The sequence below is a fragment of the Callorhinus ursinus genome, unplaced genomic scaffold (assembly GCF_003265705.2).
Source record: "Callorhinus ursinus isolate GAN/ISIS: 27379988/994484 unplaced genomic scaffold, GSC_fseal_2.0 scaffold2, whole genome shotgun sequence".
Classification (NCBI taxonomy): Eukaryota; Metazoa; Chordata; class Mammalia; order Carnivora; family Otariidae; genus Callorhinus; species Callorhinus ursinus.
The window spans coordinates 49,025,194-49,048,296 of record NW_027397064.1 but is presented as its reverse complement, the minus strand read 5'-3'; the positions used below and the strand labels follow the sequence as shown (position 1 = coordinate 49,048,296).

At 36.8% G+C, this 23,103-nt stretch overlaps 1 protein-coding gene across 5 annotated transcripts in view; it reads right to left on the bottom strand.

The window, feature by feature from the left end:
- The window catches only part of PDE1A (phosphodiesterase 1A), a 315,068-nt gene that overhangs the window by 212,982 nt on the left and 78,983 nt on the right, over positions 1-23,103 (bottom strand). Inside the window, exon 1 of one of the 5 annotated variants that reach the window (XM_073881667.1) lies at positions 15,081-15,511. The exons of the other annotated variants lie outside the window; for them this stretch is intronic. Coding sequence (XP_073737768.1) covers positions 15,081-15,133 — 53 coding nt within the window. The 5' untranslated portion in view covers positions 15,134-15,511. Of the gene's footprint in view, positions 1-15,080; positions 15,512-23,103 lie in introns of those variants that run through there. 5 annotated transcript variants of the gene reach the window in all.

The following is a 23,103-nucleotide window of genomic DNA, read 5'->3' as shown; positions in this document are numbered from 1 at the left end:
CTTTAAGGGAAAATCCAGAACCAAAAAGTCTGGAAGTCATAAGACCAGTGTTAGTTCAGATTTGAACTCATAGCTCTAGGTGGCCTTAAATGTTCTAATGTTTACAGTTGTAGGTAGAACTCCTTAGGATAACACACTAATTGGCATGGCCATTAGGTTTTCTGAGAATATGGTCAGTTCTCCTCACACAGGTAATGCTAAGCACTCTGATGTCTGTCAGGAGAAGAGGGAGAAAGAAAAGAGCAGGGAGTGGGAAGGAGCAACAATCATATTTTTATCTAGATATCTATAAGAAATTTAAACTAAAAAACTAGATGCAGGCTAAGGTCCTTTACCAGCACAATATTGACATAGCCTCCACAAAATAGATAAATGAGGCTACATTGCCAACTGGGCTAATAAAAGAGGGGGAAACAATGTGTTGTTAGGTAAAAAGAAGGATAAAGCAAAACAGATTATCCAGATTATACATACTGATCAAAATTATTCAACTTTAGCAGCTCAACTTCCACATGGTTTTGTCTAAAAGCTGGTATACAGAATTAATAAGAACTTTTATATAAAATTTAGGTCAATGGTCATTTGGTACAGCTGTTTGGCTCCTCAGAATGTAGTCAGAAAGTGTTTTCCATTTTTTAAATAAGTAAAGATCAAGAAAGAATGGATCTACTTTAGAAATGGAATGTATTTTAAATAAATTGTCTTTGCCACCCTGTACCACACACACACACACACACACACACACACACGTGTGTGTGTGTGTGTGTGTCTTTAGTAAAGACATTAAATATTTGGTTCTTGAGAGGGAGAAAATAGCCTTGTTAAAGTTATTGTATTGTTCTGCCTAACAATATGTAGGATTTACTTTCCCTTTAGAAGATAGATTCTTAGGGGGCGCCTGGGTGGCTCAGTCCTTAAGCATCTGCCTTCGGCTCAGGTCATGATCCCAGGGTCCTGGGATCAAGCCCCGAATCAGGCTCCCTGCTCAGCAGGAGTCTGCTCTCCTTCTCCCACTGCCCCTGCTTGTGGTCCCTCTCTCGCTGTGTCTCTCTCTGTCAAATAAATAAATAAAATCTTTAAAAAAAAAAGATTCTTAGTATGATATTTCAGAAAAAAAATCACAATAAAGTAAAATATTTTAAAATAAAACATGGAAGTTTTATGGCACTCTAGAATGGTCTAAAGTACATTAAAATAAAATACCATCTGAATAGTAAATTTCAGGCATTTTGAGTATGAGAAAATTTACAGAAAGTAACGCCTAAAAAAGAAAGATTGATAGGATGGCTATGGTCAATTCATATTTTATTCATGTCTATTAATGAAATCATAATGAAGTTATAATGAAATCTAGTTCTAGTCTTGCACAACCTAGAAGCCACATCCTTCAGTACCTAAAAGGGTCTTTCTACTGCTTACAAAAATGTTTATACTATGGTAGCAACAAATCTCTTCTGTATAGAAACACTTTCAAAGCAAATGCCTGAACTTTATCTTTCTTTTCCCTCCTCTCTCTTTACTCCTTTTGGAGTAAAGTATTTCATGTCCTAAAATTCCTGATAAGTGCCTCATATGTGACATGTCAAATCTGTGTGTTTGTATGGTCATCCCAGTAAATTATATGACCCAAACAACACATGATAATGTACTTTTCTTGCTCATTGTTTTTTCTTGCTCCACCTCTGGCACAGAAAATTTTCATGAATATAATGACTATTAAATAATTCTGAGTAGCTCAAAGTAATTTTTTAAAAAGATGATTTTTAAGGTCATTTCCTTGGCTAATGAGAATGGGCTATACCTCAAAGAAAGATTGTATGGCCAGCCTGGCATACACAGTTAAGGTCCCCTAACACTATCTATTATGATGATACAATCTGTAATGGCAAGCCACACTCAATCTGTTTGTTCTTAATATCAGTACTCTTCAATGTTTCCCCATCTCGCTGGTTGTGACCCCTTGAGCTTCAGTTTCTTCACCTATAAAATGGAGATCTACATAGTTTCCTTTCTACCTCATAAAGATAGTGTGTAAACAAATAGTATAAAAGATGTTAAAAAATGTTTTTCAAAACTCTTGTTAGGGAATTCTACACAAGCATAAGCCATCATTATTCAAAATGGTATTATTTATAGATTTTGTATCATCTGCATTTTGCTAAATGTGAATTCAAAAGCAATGCTTAAAAAAAAAAAAAAAAAAAAACCCTCTTTTGGAAAAAAAAAAAAAAAAAAAAAAAAAAAAAAAAAAAAACCTCTCTTCTGGAAGAAATAGGAAAAAGGCTAAGAGCTAGGTAAAATGCTGCCAAACTTGTGTGTACATGATACCTGGGTGTGATAATCCACAGATAACTCCCATCTGTTATTTCTTAATTTACCTTCAGCTGTTTCAATAATGTGATATTGTTCATCATTTCTCAATCTTTTCAAAATATTTCTTCTTCCTTTTTTTAAACTCACACCATTGCAGTTATGTAATAGAACATTAACTATTCTCTCAACTAGGCAACTTTGTTTGCCTAGATTCTCTAAGAGTAGATGGAAAATATTAACTATGGAGAAATTTCTTGGGGTCAGACTATCTTCTAGATAACATAACTAAGAAAAGAATTAAAGGAAGAAAAAACACTAGCTGAAGTAAAGTAAATCTCAGAAAAATGAAGGAGGTATATTTTGGGAAAATTTAGAGAAACAGAAATGTGTACCTTGGAACACTAATTTCTGGAGCTTTTAATAAGCATTATATATCAATAGAATATATTTGGGGAAATATTGGAGTCAAGAAACTTAAGCTTTGCTGCAAAAAATCTAATATGCCTTATGAATTTCTAAGAGGACAGTATGACAGGCAGTATTTCCCAAACTTATTTGATGCTTTTATTCAGAGTATCTCAGGGGAAGGTGTTCTATGATGAAATAGCTTTTGGAAATACTGAGCTCAGGAGTTTAGGAGTTTGGTTCATTAGATTTGTCAGTTTTAGCAACGAACCAGATGGGTGGCAGCACATATTCACAAAATAAATGCAGTATGGCTCTTGATTTCCTAGCCCTAACCACTTAAAGCCATGCATCCCTCCCCATGCTCAGCTTTATGCTGGCTAATCAGGAATTTCTCCCTATGCCCAAAACTCTCCAAAACACTACCCACTTTTGTATTCCCATGCCTCTACTCAAGTCATACAACCTTCTTGATAACCCTTATCTTCTTTTTCCACTTGCCTATCAAAATCGAAGGAACCTTCAATGTTCAACCTTAAATGTTTCTCCCTCTCGGTCACTGTACTTCATATGTGCTTCACTTGAGGACAGTGTTTCTCAAACTTGGCTGCACATTAGAGGTACCGAAAGGGTTTTAAAAAACACTGATTCATGGGCTTCACCCAGGAGATACATAGGTCTGAGATACAATCCAGGTGTTTGAATTTGAAAATTCCCCAGTGATTGTTAAGATACAGGCAATGTTGAAAACCATTGATTTGGAATTCATGGCAGTTTGTCTCTGTACTTTATAAACCTACATTCTAAAAAAGGGTTTAAGGCTTTTAGAAGAGAAACAACCCCCTTCATTTTCATAGGTCCCTTATACCCATAGACATTTTCAAATGAAAAACTAAAAGAAAAGGGGCTCCTGGGTGGCGAAGTTGGTTAAGCATCCGACTCTTGGTTTCAGCTCAGGTCATGATCTCACAGTCTTGAGATCAAGCCCCAGGTCAGGCTCCACACTGAGCACTTGGATTTCTCTCTTCTGCTCCCTCTGGCCCCCACCTCCCGTGCTCTCTCCCTCTGTCTCTCAAATAAGTAAAAATAAATCTTAAAAAAAAAACTAAAAGAAAAATGTGGTTTATATTTCCAATAATGATGCTAATCTTATCAAAATGTTTTCCAAACTACTCTGTTCTTCCATTCCTACTCATGTACATTATATCAAATGGTTCCCAAATCTAGCTATGAATCAACATAAACTGGGGAGCATGTGGAAATACATATGTCAAAGCTTTCTACTCCCAGAGCTACCAAAGCAGAATATATGAGATTAGAGTTTCAGAGGCTTGTTTTTTTTGTTCTGTTTTATTTTGTAAACTGCAATTCTAATGTCAATAGTCAACAGATTCATTTTGTGAATCACTGATTTAAAAGAAGAATTATGTAATTTGGCTTTTATGAAAATATTTTCTCATAATGGTGTTCGGGAGGGTTCAGTAATAGAAAATAATATCATAAATCTATACTATAAAGAATAAATAATTTTTAAAAGATAACAATCACGGGGCGGCCTGGGTGACTCAGACGTTCAGTGTCTGCCTTTGGCTCAGGTCATGATCCCAGGGTCCTGGGATTGAGCCTCGCATCGGGCTCCCTGCTCCTCACGGAGCCTGCTTCTCCCTCTCCCGCTCCCCCTGCCTGTGTTCCCTCTCTTGCTGTGTCTCTGTCAAATAAATTTTTTTAAAAAATCTTTAAAAGATAACAATCACAAATTCCTAGAGAATACACATTACGGATAGATTCATATATGATTCAAATGCATAAGGAAGCATTATTTCAGTATTTACAAGGCCTCCTCTCCATGTCATAGTTTTAGTGGAATTGGAATTGAATTGCCCAAAATTAATTATATTCAGTTTGTATTAAAATAATGAATTGTCTCAAGACTGTTAGCAAGACACTTAGTAAAAATCAATCCTCCAAAAGAAATTGAGAAAATGTGGGCCATCATATAGGCTTAATAGCTCATGTTCTAAGAAATTAGTGAAACTTCTTTAATGGTTAACTTTTTAAAACTCTTTTTAACCAGGAATCTCAGGCACACTATAACTCTGGAGTCAGGTGAGCAATATTTGACTCATCAGTCACATGAGAATCAATAGGACTTCATTACTTTGTTAATATATATATTTTTTCCTATCCTCCCTGGTCTCTCAGATTTCAACAACATGAAATAAAAATTCAAATTATATGCTATCTCTTCAATTGGCTGAATGAAGATGGACTGTAGATGGAATAAAGGACAAAAGAATCAGAAAAAGCATAAGAGTTTTCAGAGAGCAATTAATTAGTCAATTGACTCAATTATATGTGCTTCCCTTTAGTAATATTCTCCCACACAAACTCTGGGTTTGGCCATGTGACTTTTTGATTTTTCCAACGGGACAGAAGCAACTTGCCTCAATTCAGACTCAATCAGAGACTTGAATAAAAGTGTTTGTGAGTTTCTGCTTTCTCAGTGGATTCCTGTTACTACCATGAGAAAATATCCAGGCTAGCCTGCTAGAGGGATATGAGAGACACATGGAAGAAACTCAAGTCATGTATCCAAGGTCCTCCTAAACCAGCCAGTTCACAGCAAACCTATGATCTGGCCACAGATGCATAAGAAAGCCTATTGGGATCACAGAAGCAGTCAGCTGATCTATAGACTCATGTTGTTTTAAGCCACTATGTTTTAGGGAGATTTATGAACAGCAATAACGGAAAGACTGTCCTGTGAAAGAGAGTTTGGATCCTTCTCATTCCAGTTCTGCTAAGAGAGAAAAAAAGTTTGTATTGACTGAAAGACAGATTTCCTTTTAAGAAAGTAATTTCTAACAAGTCATGACTGTTCAAAGGGGGAATAGGCTATAGGCATTGAATATGCTGATTCTGTAATAGTTCAAGTTGGGGATAATAAGAATGCATTTTATTCATTCAACAAATATATGTTTCTTTATCTTTTCCTTTAATGCTACAAAATTATATACAGATTATCAGTACAAGTGCATTGTAGAGTTTGGTTTTCTCATTCATAACTAGTAGTGGAAATGAGAACCAAGTACCCATCCCTCTAGCAATCCTCTGTGATATGGCTGCCAGAATTTTTAGCAAAGACTTAGGGCCATGATTTACCCTGCAAATGGATTACCATTATGTAGACCTAACTAAACAAATTATTCACCCTATCATTCATTCATTTCAAGGGTCACCAGCTAGCAGTCTGTAGATGGATTTTGTTTAGTCTTTCACTGTTTTGATTTTTTCAATAAAGATTTATTTATTTATTTATTTGAGAGAGAGAGAGCACAAGCACATGTGTGCACGAGCAGGGGGAGGGGCAGAGGGACAAAATCTTTGAAGCAGACTCCCCGCTGGCTGAGTGTGGAGCCATTTTGGGGCTCTGGGGCTCCATCCCATGACTCATGAGATCACAACCTGAGCCAAAACGAAAAGTCGAACGCCCAGCCAACTTAGCCACCCAGGTGCCCCAGTCTTTCACTGTTTTTAAAAATGTGAAACTAAATGGTTTCATTTCCCATCTACCATAGTTCCCTCCACCTCCTATTTCACACATTTACAATACTGACTTAGTCTCTTTTTGAAGACTATGTTAAGTGCTTACTTGTGACACATGTTCCACCAAAAGTTATGGGAAATACAATTCAATATTGATTCTAGCCTCAGAAATCTTAAAAACTTTTTAGGAGGATTGATCCTCTTACTCAAGTAATTATAACAGAATGAAGTGATACGTACAGTAAAAAGAATCTGGATAAAATGATACGGGATCTCAGAGTTAGAAAAAAGTAGATGCAGCTGAACGGAGCAGCACATGCTTAATTAGTGGGCACAGAAGTTTGCAAGAGTCTCTTTTTTCTATTTCATGTTGTTCCACAAAGACATCACCACTGGAATAACTATAAGCATTTGGAATCTTCATTAGGTGTGATATCTAACAAACAGGTGGTCCCAGATTAACACATGTCCCTACTTCCATCCAAATTTTAATTTAATGGTATAAATTAAAAATGACTTTGACCTAGTGGGATTTTCCTTTTCTTCCTCAATTAGGAGTCAAAAATTGCCACGTTTATATTATTAAAGATACAAACATGCTGTTTTTCATCACACTGGTCTCTAAACAATTTGTTCCAAGCTCTTTGATCCTTGAAAATGTCAAATTAAATAGTAATATTTTTAAATCTGAAGCAGTGATTTTCATAATAAAGGCCTTTGACATTCAATGTTTATAAACAACTGGTTAATAAATCTATAATTAATATTTAAATACCCGTTTTAACAAACAACTCCTCTAAAAATAACATCCTAAGATGCTAAAGGCTGGAGTGACCAAAGCACTAAAAATGGTCACCAATTTGACACAGAATTAGTGTTTCTACATAAAAACAAAACAAAAACAAAAACACATGGCTTTAATGGAGCAGGCTTGGGATGTTATGAAGATAACAAATCTGAAAGTTTTATCTTCTGTTCTTCAAATGCACTGTGACTGCCCCATTCACTTCCAGCAGTTCCAATTCAGGAAATGTTGGATGTCCAAGTGGCCTTAATCAAATACATAAATAAACGGAAGCTTTCCCATGAGAACTATCAAAATTATGTCATGTCTAGTCATAGAACTGAAGAGATATGGTTTATAAATACTACAGACCTCTTTAAACTTATTCAATCTCTACAAACCTATAGGTCACCTTAATCTTATTCTTTTTCACTGCTTTTAACCTAAACACTCTATGTAATAGACTGATTATTCCAAATATAAAAGTTTCCAGATGGTATAAAACCATTAAATTATCCAATAGGTCATTTTACCTGCATAATCTTGATTTTCCTCATTTCAAACATTACAAAAGCCATTTCTAAATCATGCCAATGGCCAAGATAAACACAATTATCACCAAGCTACTCTAGCTTAGAAAACAAGATTTGTGTAGCTCCTGAGAGAAAGAGACATTTTTCTGTGTTTTAATCTATTCTCTGTTCCTGGATCCATACCCAAAATTATTAATTATGGATTTACTACTTCTTTAAGGAATTATATGTCTGTAAATGATTAAAAATACACTAAGATTTCAATAAACAGCAGTTCTTAATATTAACATTAATACCTACTGCTGCTACTGCTGGTGGTGATGGTAAGTTTATTGGAAAATAGCTTAAATTTGCTTGACTGTGGATGAAATAATACAGGCAGGAGTAAATTACTTGCTGCCTGACTTTAAAGTGTATGACAAATTATGGCTTATCTATTTGTGATGACCACTTAAAAATTAGAGCTACTTTTATCACAGCTGGAAAAATAAAAGGCACAGTTCTGTCTGATAACTTTTGCAAGATAAACATTACCCTATGTCTTACATTCTTAGGTGTTTGCTGTCTTGCTTTGATCTTTGTAGTCCATTTTATTTTTTTAAAGATTTTGTTTATTTATCTGTCAGAGAGAGAGAGAGAACAAGCAGGGGGAGTAGGAGAAGGAGAAGCAGGCTCCCCGCCGAGCAAGGAGCCCGATGCGAAACTCGATCCCAGGACACTGGGACCATGACCTGAACCGAAGGCAGATGTTTATCTGACTAAGCCACCCAGGTGTCCCTTTGTAGTCCACTTTAAAGAGCAATTTGAGTCTGTTCCTTGCCTTATGAGTCATATAATGACCTTTGACCAGCAGCAAAAATATCCTGACCTAAACAATGAAAAACTAATTTTTAATAAATATCTGTTATAAAATAGAATTGTTCTTCTATTAACTAACATTGTGCCTGACAGCATCATAAATGTTAAACTCATTTCACTGTGTCTATTTTTCCAGAAGTATTTTTCACTTTCATAGCAAGGGGAGAATAACTTAAACATAATTTTTTTTCCTGTTAACTGTCACATAAAAGTCATCATTTATAAAAAACAAAACAAAACAAAAAAACAACTATGGGGCGCCTGGGTGGCTCAGTCATTAAAAGTCTGCCTTCGGCTCAGGTCATGATCCCAGGGTTCTGGGATCGAGCCCCGCATCAGGCTCCCTGCTCCGCGGGAAGCCTGCTTCTCCCTCTCCCACTCCCCCTGCTTGTGTTCCCTCTCTCACTGTCTCTCTCTGTCAAATGAATAAATAAAATCTTAAAAAAAAAGAAACTATGAAATTAAATTTCCAGTATGTAACTATGTATCTATTGCAGGAAAATTCATTTTTTTCTCTTTTTTTTAGAAAACAAATTCACAATCACTTTTGTCTTAGAACCAAAAACCGTTAAAACATTTTCATAAATACAGAATTTTATTATATTTTGGATTTCAAAATATAATAAAACTACACAGAGCTTTTTCCTATGAGGAAATGCATTGCGTAAAAAAGGTATTTTACATATACAACTTCATCAGCTCACACTTAATTTTTTTTCTATGTAATTACTTTTCACTCTGATGACTTGTACTAAATATATTCCTGTCTAAAATATGTGTTTCTGTGAGAAGGAGGTGTTAAAAAGAGAATTAAATCACAGAATATCATACATACTTAAATATTTACGAGACAAAAATATCAATGTCCAACCATGTATTATTATTTCTTTAAATTTTGAAGTGACTTTCTATTTTATATGTGTTCAGGTTTTTTGTTATTCCCAAAACACTGAAGGAAATGGGTTTGAAATATCTGAATAATTGAATACTATCCAGACATTTTACCTAGAAAACTACCATAAATCAGCAGTCAGGTGTCCCACCTTATGAACATGTAAAAATCTGAAATGCAGTGCAGCCCCTGCATACTAGCAACTTCTGGTTTAGCTATAACACTGATGTTCATACACTGAGTTATGTGGAAATAGCTAAAAATGACTACACTCCAAAAGGTGTATGATTTTAAATATGTAACAGATATTTTATGCTATTCTTCTATAAAGCATAGATCACACCCTTGAAATTAGAAATCAGACGCAGCAATAGTTTACTAACCATGCCCATTAGGTCCACAAAGAAAATTAGGATCTGTCTGTCTTTTCCTGTGCTTTCTTATATCATCCTCCTGCTTTCTCCATCTTCATGTGAAGAGAATATGCCTGCCAAAAGCACACTCAGAATTCCTCCGCTAACAGATACTTGTAAAAATAAGACTTTTGAAAAGGCATAAAGGGACGAAACAGCATGTTCTAAATGCTGTGAAGATCTCAACATGATTTTCATTAGTCTGAGGTCCTGGCAGCAATCTGACTTGCACTTTAATGTCTCTGATCCTGGATGCATAGACCAGTTCTCAAATCTAGGGCTGATGAACAACTATTTGCATGATTTCTTTTGTGACTTTTTAGTGTTACTTCTAATGGAAAGCCACCACAAAAATAACTTATCCATTTTGAGCACAGAAGAGGTTCAATAGGCTGCTGGCGTCAAAGAACACAAAATAAGGCTTAACATGTGAGGAAAGTTTCAATTTATTTTTTTAGTTCATTTTTTTCCTTACCTACTCCTAGAAAGAATTTGAAGCAACAAATGGAAAACAATGCACATATAATAGAATTTGATAAAATATCAAATCAAATAGGAGGAGTTGATAATAACAGAAACCTAGACTTAAACTTCATGACAATGAAATTCAGATAAGAAATATTCCCACTGATGTACTTTATTAGGAGAAACAGATTTTTCTTGATATCAAAGTTAAATGTTTATTTATCCCATGGGAATATAGAAAGTTTATTAAGCAAGATGAATATGCAATAAGATGGAAGTGTCTTCAGCAACTGTCTTACTGAAGTTATATAAAGGTAACTCATTTGAAATGGATTTAAAGAATCTATTTATACAAAGAGATCAATTATGATTACCAGAGAGAAAACTCTGTGGTAATACAGAAAAAGAGGTTTTTATTTATTTATTTATTTATTTATTTATTTATTTATTTATTTTAAAGATTTTATTTATTTGACAGAGAGAGACACAGCGAGAGAGGGAACACAAGCAAGGGGAGTGGGAGAGGGAGAAGGAGGCTTCCCGCTGAGCAGAGAGCCTGACGTGGGGCTCGATCCCAGGACCCCAAGATCATGACCTGAGCCAAAGGTAGACGCTTAATGACTGAGCCACCCAGGTGCCCCGAAAAAGAGGTTTTTAAAAGCCTAAAAAACTGTTTCTTTTTTGGGGGGAGGTCTTTCATGTCAAGTGTTTATTCACATCTTGGATTTTAAGGTTCTATGTAATTTTATTTTCTATGTGCTGAGGGACAAACTTAGTGTTTTTTTTTAAGATTTATTATTTATTTGTCAGAGAGAGAGAGCACAAGCGGGGGAACAGCAGGGAGAGGGAGAAGCAGGCTCCCCACTGAGCAAGGAGCCCGATATGGGACTCGATCCCAGGACCTCATGACCTGAGCCAAAGGCAGACGCTTAACCGACTGAGCCACCCAGGTGTCCCCAAACTTAGTGTTGTTGATTTAAAACACATTAATATACATTTTGTCATAGTGTTTCCTTCCTGAAAAATTATAAAACCTAAAGAAGTTATCTTGAGTAAAGGGAGAATCATCATTTTTATATACAATTCTGAGCTGCAGGAATGTCTACAGGCAAAAACCTCAAAGTAGGTTTCAGATGCACCATTTATATATTCTCAGGGCTGAATAGTCAGTCTCACTGATCCCAAGTTCCACCTGACATGCATAATAGAGATCATGTAAACTCCCACCTTGGCCATAAAAACAAAAACAAAAATAAAACACCTTTGCCTTTTCCTTTTCTCACAGACCTGGTGTGAAAATATATACCTAAAAATTCCACAAAAGACTTTTAAAACATAGATTTGCTAACCTATGTGAGATGATTCAGGAATCATCATTGTAGGAGACACAGACATTTTTAGAGGCAGAATCTAAAGAATATGTAAGATTTCTCAGATTCTTCCTGATATCATATCCAGCCATGGAATTTCAACATCCACTGTCTACTCTAAAGCCTCTCAACTAACTTTTTATACTTGACGGGTGATTTTTCTTGTCTGAAATTTAGGGAGATTGTGCTAATTAAAAATCGATGTCTATTCAGTTTCAAAAATTAAAGAATCTTGTTGATCTCTCTCAATCCACGTAGGTGTCAGAATTAGTCATCACTGAAATCTGTCTCGTTATAATTTCCCAGGACATTGTCATCTCCTTTTTGGCACCCATCATCTGCCTGTGCCATAGTTATCTAGGTGTATGCTAGATGATATGTCATGTGAAGGCAGACACGGTTTTTCTTCATCATGTCAGACCTCCCCAGTGCAGTAGTCCAGATTCTGGACACTTATAATCAATCAGAGAAGGCCAGGTGAATTGAATTAAAGCTCTTGGTTCAGTTGCAGGAGAAAGTAGTCTGTATATAAAAACTTGAATGGTGTCAGTATGTCAGATATTTCCCCCAAAATCCCAGACTGATCCTCTCTTAATGACTAAAATTTTAAGTGAATTATTTATAAACAGTCAAAATATTATTTTCACAAAATTTCTGTCAAACTTGTGACTAACACATACAAAACAGTCTAGCACTGATTTTTTACCAAGTGGATTGAGAACTAGTATGCACATCCCTTAGGAAGTAGGGTGTGAACAAGTACATACTGAGAAGGAAAAGTCTGGTACATGGCTCTCTGAACAGAAAGGCAGGCTTGAGAAAGATGTCTCAGTGTGAGAGGTGGACAATCCAGTAAGTAATAGTCCAAGAAGACAAGGAACCAGAGAAAGTAGACCAAAAAAGAAAATGAAGTAGAGCATCGGATAAGGGCATAAGATGCCAAAAGCAATCTTTTTTTTTTTTAAGATTTTATTTATTTATTTGAGAGAGAGAGAATGAGAGATAGAGAGCACAAGAGGGAGGAGGGTCAGAGGGAGAAGCAGACTCCCCGCTGAGCAGGGAGCCCGATGTGGGACTCGATCCCGGGACTCCAGGATCATGACCTGAGCCAAAGGCAGTCGCTTAACCAACTGAGCCACCCAGGCTCCAAAAGCAATCTTAAACCACTTCCCAACTTGCCCTAAAGTACAACTAGCTATCAGAAAGTCAATGCTGTGTTTTACCGAAATATAGCCTAACACTTTATCTGAGGAATTGTGTCTAGTCATTTGAATGCTTTATTAAGATACTCTCTACCTCCCTTTTCCCTCACAAAAATCATATCCTGATAAAAGCAAAGCCATCTATCAATGTGCCAACTGACCCATTAATCCCAACCCCACATCTGGCCTTAAACTGTTTTCAGTCAGGGACCATGTATATACTTGCTTGAAACAGTTGCCTGGGTGCCTGGGTGGCTCAGTTGGTTAAGCGACTGCCTTTGGCTCAGGTCATGATCCTGGAGTCCCGGGATCGAGTCCCACATCGGGCTCCCTGCTCGGCGGGGAGTCTGCTTCTCCCTCTGACCCTCTTCCCTCTCGTGCTCTCTCTATCTCTCATTCTCTCTCACTCAAATAAATAAATAAAACCTTTTAAAAAAAAAAAGAAAGTTGCCTGAGTGAAAGTATGTCCTCTTTGGCAGCTATGTTTTCTCTTCTAGGTCACCAGGATCATGAAGTAAATCACTTGAATTTACCAAATTTTTTCTAATTATTTGGGCAAAGAATCTCAGTTACTTTATACGAAAAAGAACAGAAGCATGGATGAGTTGCAATTTCCCTGTGAGTGGCACCTTAGCATACAATTCATCAGGACGGGTTATGGATTCGCCATAAACCAGTGGAGAAGGACCACCTGCTTCAATCGCCAACAGCTTCCCAATGGGGTAACATACTAAAGATACTGGCCAAGTGGATCTGATTTTATCCAACACAATCTTGGCTTCTTGAATTTGCACAGGTTCCCTCTTCTAATGGTGCCTCATTGGGGTTGAGTTTGGAATCACCTGTGCTACTATCATATCTTTTTGAAGTCACACATGCACTTGGGAGAAGACAGAAATTAATTACATAGGAATTATGGCAGGTGAATACACATTCGGGGGTCATTTTGGATTTTTGGTTATTTATTGCCAACACTGCATAAAATATAGACACAGATTATGATATTAAATCCACAGGTACAGATTTATATATGATTTTTTTTAAGATTTATTTATTTGAGAGAGAGAGCACAAGTGGGGTGGGGGTGGTGGGAGGGGACAGAGGAAGAGACGTACAAGCAGGTGGAGCTCCATCCCAGGACCCTGGGACCATGACCTGAGCCGAAGGCAGACGCTTAACCGAATGATCCACCCAGGCGCCCCAATATGATTTATTTTTAAGAGGGCTATAAAACAGATTTGAGCTAGCATTTTGTTCTAAGCATTACAAAAGTATATTGTTGCTACTTATAATACTGTAACAAGGCTTAATCAATACCTAAAACATATGCCTTGAGGCCCATTCTTATTCATTATGTGACAACCACAGAATGCCAGGAATTTCATCCATAAACTTCTATTATCCTATAGTTAATTCTAAATCAACAACCAGTGACTGCAACTTGACTTTAATGTCTAGTTTTGCTAGCATGTAGTATCTCTGCTTTGTTTAGGATGTTATTTGCTGGGAAGCACAAAATTAATATAAAATTACTTCTTTTTTTAAGATCTTCTGTCTTACAAGGCAGAAACTGTGTTGATTTTCTAGCCTCTTTAAAAGTCGTAATTCCCAATTCTGATTTCTAAAGTACATAAGTAACTAAAGAATCAAGAGTTAGAGAGTCAATGAAGAAATTCCTGTTCTCAAGAGAAAGAGTGAGCCCCCCGCCAAAAAAAATAAAACCTTAACTCAATCTATTATACTGTATCTACATTTTTCGGGCCACAGATTTCACCATAATGTAAAATTTTTCCTGTTGTCCTTTTGTTTCCTAAACTGCAGGAAGATACTTCTGAACTAGCTGTAAATATATATACCTTAGTATATAGCCATCAAATTCACATTTGTCTTCCCACACACTACTGCAAAAAGGTATAGCATTTGCTGCGCTGAAACACTATCTCTGAGTGTAATCAGTTGAAATAACCAAGGACAGTATTTCCAATTTAGAGGGCTGTGCAACCATTGGAAACAGCGAGGAATTGCATAATGTTTTAGAAGTTTTTTCCAGTGCTATGTCATTCATGTGCCTGAATAGCTAATTTGCTTTTAAAATATATTTTGAGGAGTTGATAAGAGCTTGTGCACAGCTTCAGAAAACAGAAAATAAAAGGACTCCTTAGGTATGCATGAAGTTAAACTTTAGACACACTCTATTACTTTGCTGGAACTCAGTGCCAGAATTTCCAAGTAAAGGATAAGGGAAAGAAATTATTTTTCCTGAAAGCCCTGGAGCCAACTGGGATGTAGCATTACTTACCTAAAGATGGGTCTTTGGAGATGTTTCTTCCTGATTGTGACATGGTCATCCATTTAAAGGTAAAAGTTTAACTTCTTCCTGGAAACCACTCCAGAAATCCAGGGAGAGAATGTGGAAGCTTATCCTGGTCTATTGTGCTGCAAGGAGCCCAGAAGGAAAAAGTAGTTTCCTCTTTCTCTTTTTGGGTGCTGGGAGAAAACTTCCCTGCTCTCTGCCAGCTAAGCAGTGTGTCCATAGAGGCCACATAAGACAGGCACGTTGGGGCACTCCCCCACAGAGCAGGGTGTGCAGAAACCACCACCAGTCACGGTGATCCAGGCAAGAGAAGTGCACAGGACCCTCGGAAACAGAACAAAACAAACAGAAAACTTCCTACCCTAGTGGCACCCAGGTAGGAGCTCCCTGAGTTCTTGGAGCCATGAGAGCACTCCTTCCACATGCTGGTCAAGCTCGGAAAAGCTAAGTCCCTCCCTGTCTTTAAAACAGCCTGTTCTGAGGCTCAACTTTTTTCTTCAAAATAAAAGTTGAACAGCTGGTTCAGCAGTCCCATGTGAGTACCCTCTGAAAGTTTGTTCCGTTAAAATAGGAACTGTATACAAATTATTGAAGGAAGATGGGCTCAGGCTGTGTGGCTGGCTCTGCTTCAAAAGATTATAATTATTTTATAATATTGCTTTTATCCACAGTGGATGGAGTGTGGAGACCACTCAAGATTTTTGGCACTCATAACCCAGTAACCTACACTTGGCTAAAGTCAAAGATATCATTTCAACTGATAGAAGCCCATGTGAAGCTGGCCAGAGCTACAAAAGTTAGAAAAACAAAAATTGCTCAATTCTATCAGCAACATTGTACCCAGATGTCTGTACCCAGAGTGACTTTCCAACTTAGTGGAGACACCGCAAAAAAGATATGAAAACACATACACACACTTTTTTTTTTCCAAGTCCCCAAAACTCCCTTGGAACGTAAGGTTTTTACACTATATGATCAAATTTGAATTTCAAAAATAAAAAGATAGAAATGTATGTATTGGAGGGAAGTTGTAAACAGTTGAAAATAAATGACATTAAAAACTGTTTTACTTGGAAGACTTAGACTCACACTGCAGGAACTCTAGTTCTAGTTACAGATAAGATGAACCTTCACATTTTAATATAACATATTTTGGAGACAGACATTCCTATATCTGAATCACTAACAAAATTCCTCCTCAATCAATAGTGTCATGAGATTCCAGGCCAGAAGTTTGGTATGTAATAAAACAAACCATCTCAAAGCATGATTAAAATGTTTTCAAAATATACATGTGATAAAGGCAGGGGAAATTGAGAAACACTCATGCCTTTAGTTGAATGATCAAATAAGGGTCGAATGACACAGAGGAGAATATGACCTATGTGGCTGCAATCTGTAGTTCTTAGCACTCTACAAAAACCTCCACAGGAGCAAGAATACATTTTTACTTCCCTCTCAGAGGAAAGACAAAGAAGAAGAGAATTACAAAGAAATCACTGATTATATCAAGCACAGTTCTAATCCATACCTTTTTTTTTTTTCATTTTTCTAATGACATCATTCTGAGACAGGATTGAACTAAACATAATAAGTGGGTTCTAATCCTAGTTCTATCATGAAAATGCTTGGTCATTGTTGGAAAAATTCTTGACCTATCTGAGACCCAGTTTTTGTATTTATAAAATGAGGTTATGACATTCATTGAATTCTATGTTCTTTTCCAGCTTTAATGGTACCATCGTGCTATTTCTAAATAGGATTAGTTTGCTTCTTGCTAAGGAACTAGCATAGAAGTTATGATGCCTAATATTCCAAAAATACACATTTATTATGTAAAGCCATAAGTAAAAAGTTATAAATAAAAAGATAATTTTATATTGTATGTATCTCTGTAGATATTATATTCATTTAATGACATCTAAATCAGTGTTCTCTTCACCATCACTAAGCATCCAATCATAAATTGACATGAGTGCAATACTGCAGTTAAATCTGGAGACCATCTATATGCAAACTGATATGAAGACCTTTGGAATAAATGCATTATTATAACCATATGCTTTGGCTTTCTTTATATAGGAAGGTACATAAGAAATAACATGCTGGTCTACGGCCATACCACCCTGAATGCGCCCGATCTCATCTGATCTCGGAAGCTAAGCAGGGTCAGGCCTGGTTAGTACTTGGATTGGAGAAATAACATGCTGCAGGGGTCTTCTGGAAGGATTTTTGCATTTATGGGTGGCAGTCAACTGCTGGATCAACTTATGGGTGGAGTAAACTCATGGTTTATCTATATTACTATTAATTTATCATAAATACTCCTGAGGGACAACCCAAGAGAATAATAAGCTCATCGACTTTTAAAAATTAACTTTTATTTTGTTGACTTTTGAATTAGAAAGGTGAGAGGATTTCTTCACTTACAGGATAGAAGGAACACAACACAAACACTAGTAAACTTCTAGCCAAGGTACAGCTCCAATGACAAGCCAAATATAAAATCTAACTTGAGGCTCAAAGGCTTGATTATCAACTGCAGAATCTGAAAGTTCTTAAATTAATTATAGAAAAATAATATTTTTGCTTTGCACCAAGTTTATATTCCTTTTGTTCTTTAGTATTTAAGGTAGAAAGCTTAGATTCCCATATATATCAAGCACCATATTTAAACGCAATCTTAGAACCTAAAAAGTCATAAGAAAATACCAGGAAGTTAAATATTCACCTGGCACAAAGAAAAATATGTATTTCTTAAATGTTTTTGTAAACTTTTTATCAGAGAGCATTTAAATTTAACATTGGGAAGAAAAGTTTGCTTTATTAACTTATTCAACTTTAATGTACTATTCAATAAGATAAAAGAACTCCACTATTGTTACTTAAATTACAAAAATATATTCCTTAAATTAACACAATTGTACTGTGTAAAGTGCTAAAATTTATTGTATAAATAACCAGGCCAACTCTCCTATAAAATAAACTAAATACAATTTATTATGAATAGTTTTTTTCCTGGGAGTGGGGATCAGAAATGGTGTTTATATTTTTCCTATTATGGTAAACTCTCTTTCAGTATGACCTTGCCTAACACTTTCAGGAGCACTCCCTGCTCTCACACGTGGTTTCTTTCTCTCTCTCTCTCTCTCTCTCTCACACACACACACACACATACACCTTCCCCCACTCAGCACTGTTAGAGACTGTCAAAACAGGTGCTTAATAAATATTCCTTAAATTAATTTGTTAAAATGTTCAGTTGAAACACATCAATGTATCCAACATAAGTTATGGTATATGACAAAAAACATAGATCAGCTCCATGACTTTCCCAATCAAATGAATACTAAGTGTGTCATGGTATTTTGTTTCAAGCATCTTGGAAAATAGGTAAGCTTTACTTTCTCTTATTTTTTTTTTTCCATCGTACTACTCTGTTCTATGGCTCTGCTTGTTATATGTAAGTGCCAGAAAGCATGCAGTGGTAGAAAAATCATGTAATATTAATGACAACCCAAGAACTGATTATGAATTTATCTATAGGTTATCATTTTACCTCTTAAGTCTGGCCAAATATCAGCCTGAGCAAAGTGTATGTTTTTTTTTTTCCACATAGTTTAATTAAACACAATGTCACAAGTTATGTATTTAAGTGAGTTTTAGATTAAGTGGAGAAGTGGGAAGGAAATGCAAGAAAGAAAGGATCAAGTGCCATTTTAGGTTTTACCACTGTATACACATGATATCATTTAAATTTTTTCAGAAAAAGAAAAAACCCATTTCTTTCACTCCTGCCTCTCCACCTTCCATCAAGTTTAGTGCTAGTCCTTCCTGAGTGCGATATACCTGATCTCCAGTTCAGTAGTTCTCAATCTTATTTTTTTGACACATTATACATGAAAGATAAAATGCGTATATGATACTCTACCAGAAAAGTGCCTAAATTTTGATAAAACCAAGAAAAGTAAAATGCAGGCGCTGCCATAATTTTCATTTGATGTGTAAATGCTGTGTCAGTAAAGTGGAACACCACTTGGTCAACTCTACCATGAGATAAATAGAAGGGTGTAAACTATTCCTTTTTAATGTACCAACCAGAGCTCTGCCCCTTTACCACTAGACAAAAAAACTATTGTGTATAAGTGCATAAGACTGGCATCATAGAGATAACTCTAAATCTAATGTATCCTTTTTAGGTAAGTCATTTGTAACCTTCAGCATTTCATCCATATTTTATAACAAATTTCTTGCTACATATTTCACAACTGATTACAAAGCTAGTTCATAGGTGGTACAGCTGGGATTTGAATTCAGATGTCTCATTCTTGAACCTAAGGTTTTACCCCTACTGAGTAGGTTGTCACCTTGGTGGGGACTCTGCCACTGAGGTTGCTTGGGTTCTTTCTGGGCTATATTTCACATTCTATGGAGCAAGAGAAAGAGCAACTAACCACTCTAATGAGTATCTGTTCTCCTAATCCTCTACCCTACTGAACTATCATTGCATTGCCCATCGTGTTCCCAATACTTATAAGAGGCAGCCCTAGAGGGGACCTCCTGATATCAAAGTGAAATAATCAGTGAATATGTTCTCCTAAGATTCAAGTGGAAGCAGTGTTCTATTTAAAGAGCCCTGGACTAATGTCAAGGCACATATATTTACATCCCAGCTCTAGTGGCGATTTTCTCAACTCCCAGCATGTCTGTTTCCTTAGCAATCAAACTAAGAAGTTGGGCCTCATGGGGCGCCTGAGTGGCTCAGTCGGTGAAGTGTCTGCCTATGGCTCAGGTCAGGGTCCTGGGGTCAGGTTTCCTGCTCAGCAGGGAGCCTGCTTCTCCCTCTCCCTCTGCCGCTCCCCCTGCTTGTGTGCTCTCTCTCTCTCTCTGTCAAATAAATAAATAATTTTTAAAAAAATATATATATATATAAAAAAAAGTCGGCCTCATGACCTTGAAGATCCTTTCCAGCTCCAAATTTTTGTGACTCTATGATTGACCCTGCGGTAACATTTCAAGTTATTTAAACTTGGTGTCCAAACAAGAATAAGCTCTGTAGTTATTTTTAGCTTTTCTTAACCACAATGAGGCTATGCATACCACCAGAATACTTTTCATCCCCATTGTTGTGGGTTTAAAAATATAACTCATGGCTATTCAAATGTGAAAATAAATTGTACTATCTCTAGTTTTTCTAATTAAGCTCTTTTCTTTTTTTCTATAGCTTCACTTTGGCACTACCGTCACTGGAATGTAAACTGCAGGAAGACAGGAATTAGTGTCGGTTGTATTCCTAGTGCATGGTATATAAGAGACATTCAATGGCTATTTATCAAATGAATGAACACACAAACAAAGTGCCTATTAGTGCTATCTCATCATCTTTTTGTATGTTCTTTTTCTAAAAACTTAGTCATATCTGGTAAATGCTCAGGCTTTCATATTTCCTCCAACCCACTGTTTTCCTTCAAGGAGGCATCTGACCTTATAAGGAGGTAGGTTTCTATGATCCTATAGTGTCAGAAATAAAGGTGGCCTCAAACCCAAACCTGCAAGTCCCTGCACTCCTTTGTTTTCTCTGGTCTCTGCAATCATGTCCCTTGTCTGTCCGATCACTTGGCTCCCTGAAGACATCTACTGTGGAAATCTATGGCTGTTTTGTTCAGTAGGCTCAATCTGGGAACTATGGTCATCCTTTTCTCCTTAAGCTCAATCTCAGCCTTCACTGGTGGTACAGGACCCTCAAGTGTACATTACATCCTTCATCTGGATCTCTGCTGAGGTTCTTAACTCTTGGTTTCTGTGTAGGATTCCCTGACCCCTTACTATGGGGATGGCGGGCTCATGGCTGATAAACTTCCCAACTCAGCAGGACTTCCTGAGCCCTCCATCCTACACAGGCACTGAGGAAAGCTTGGGACTGGACATGCCGTACCACCATTTTTATTCTATTGTAGCTAAGACTAAGTGAGCTAAGCTCACTAAAGCAGAGGAAAATCCTCTGCTGTAAGCTTTCACTCTAAGCTTTCATGCTCCCCACTGTAAGCTTAATGGATAAATGTGTGTGTTCCGACTGCTTCACTGACTGGCCATTCCCCCTACTCTGTCTCTCTCCTTGGAATTACAAGTGTAATTCCAGAATTCCAGAGAAGAAGAATTACAAGTGTAGTCTGATACAAGACTGATGAATCACAGGCCTGTACCTGTCCAACCAATAATACATTGTATGTTAATTTATTGAATTTGAATAAAAAATGTTTAAAAAAAAAAAGAAGTGGAGCCTGAAGATGTGATTGAATTGTCCTAATCTCATGATAAAATTTTAGCGAATGAGCAGTTGCTTCTTTTTTTTTTTTTTTTAGCAGTTGCTTCTTATGGATGAGCAAAGAAAGCAGCTTCTTGAGATAGAATCTACTCCTGGTGAAGATGCTGTGCAGATTGTTGAAATGACAAGAAAGGATTTTAAATATTAGGTAACTTAGATGATAGAGCAGTGATAGAGCTGGAGAAGACTGACTCCAGTTTTGAAAGAAGTTCTGTGGATAAAATGCTATCAAACAGCATTGCATGCTACAGAGAAATCACGTGAAAAAGGAAGACTCAATCAATGCAGCAAACTTCACTGTTGTCCTATTTTAAGAAATTGCCACAGCTACCCCAAACTTTAGCTAACCTACCCCCATGTACTCAGTCAGAAGCCATCAGTACTGAGGCAAGACCCTCCATCAGCAAAACTATTATTACTCTGTTAAGAAAACCACAGGCCCAGGATGGAGTCACTTATTCTAGGCCAAGTCATCAAAACTGGGTTTAATACCTAACCTAAGGTTCAACCTCCCCCAGAAATGTAGTCTTAACAGGTTAGTCAGAAACTGTCTTATCAGCACAAAGGAGGTAATCTGTCACCTGGGCGTTCTCCATGCCCCAAAGAAAGATGAGTAATCTGCAGGATGAGAACCCCTGCTCTTCCCGCTAAGGGAAAGTGACCTTGCCTGAAACAATCCTTTCTTTTCTTTTGCTAATAACTTCTTTGCCCCACCCTCCTTCCTACAAGAGCCTTCCTTTTCTTTTTTTTTTTTATTAGTTTCCAACGTAGAATTTAGTGATTCATCAGTTGCATATAACACCCAGTGCTCATTATATCACGGGTCCTCCCTAATGCCCATCACCCAGTTATCCAAAATCTATAAAGAACTTATCAAACTCAACTTCCAGAAACCTTTCATTTTGTACAACTCCTCGGAGCTCCCCTGTACTTGCTTGATGGGATGCTGCCCCATTCATGAATCTCTTAATAAAGCGAACTGGAGCCTCAAATTTACTCAGTTAAATTTTGTTTCTTAACTACTTGCTGAAAGCTTAGATGATGGTTAGCATTTTTTAGCAATAAAGTATTTTTTATTTTTTTTCTATTTTTTAAAATATTTTGTTTATTTATTTGACAGAGAGAGAGCACACAAGCGAGCACAAGCAGAGGGAGCAGCAGGCTCCCAGGACCCTGGGATCATGACCTGAGCCAAAGTCAGATGCTTAACCAACTGAGCCACCCAGGCGCCCCTAAATATAACCTGATTATGCACTGGGAAACCAAAAAATTCATTTGACTTGCTTTAATGCAATATTCACTTTATTGCAGTATTCTGGAACAGAACCTGAAATATCTCCAAGGTATGCTTATATTAAAGTCTGGCTTCTTATTTGTTTTTACTTTCATCTGTGATAATGATAATCCCACACCCCACACTGCATGGTGACTCTGGCTAACCCGGAGAAGGTAAGATCATATTTATTAAGTGGAAGAGAGATAAGCACATTATTTCCATCATTTTATGCAGCTTTCTTATTCATTTCAGTGGGTACATAGTGAGCAAATTATACCACAATCTTAACACTACCCTCACCTCTCCATCCCCTATCTAGTTTGCTCTTTGCAAATGAGACTGTTTCATTCCTCACTAGCCACGCCGGTGTTTTATTCCTTGAACACTCCACACTTTTTCAGACTCTT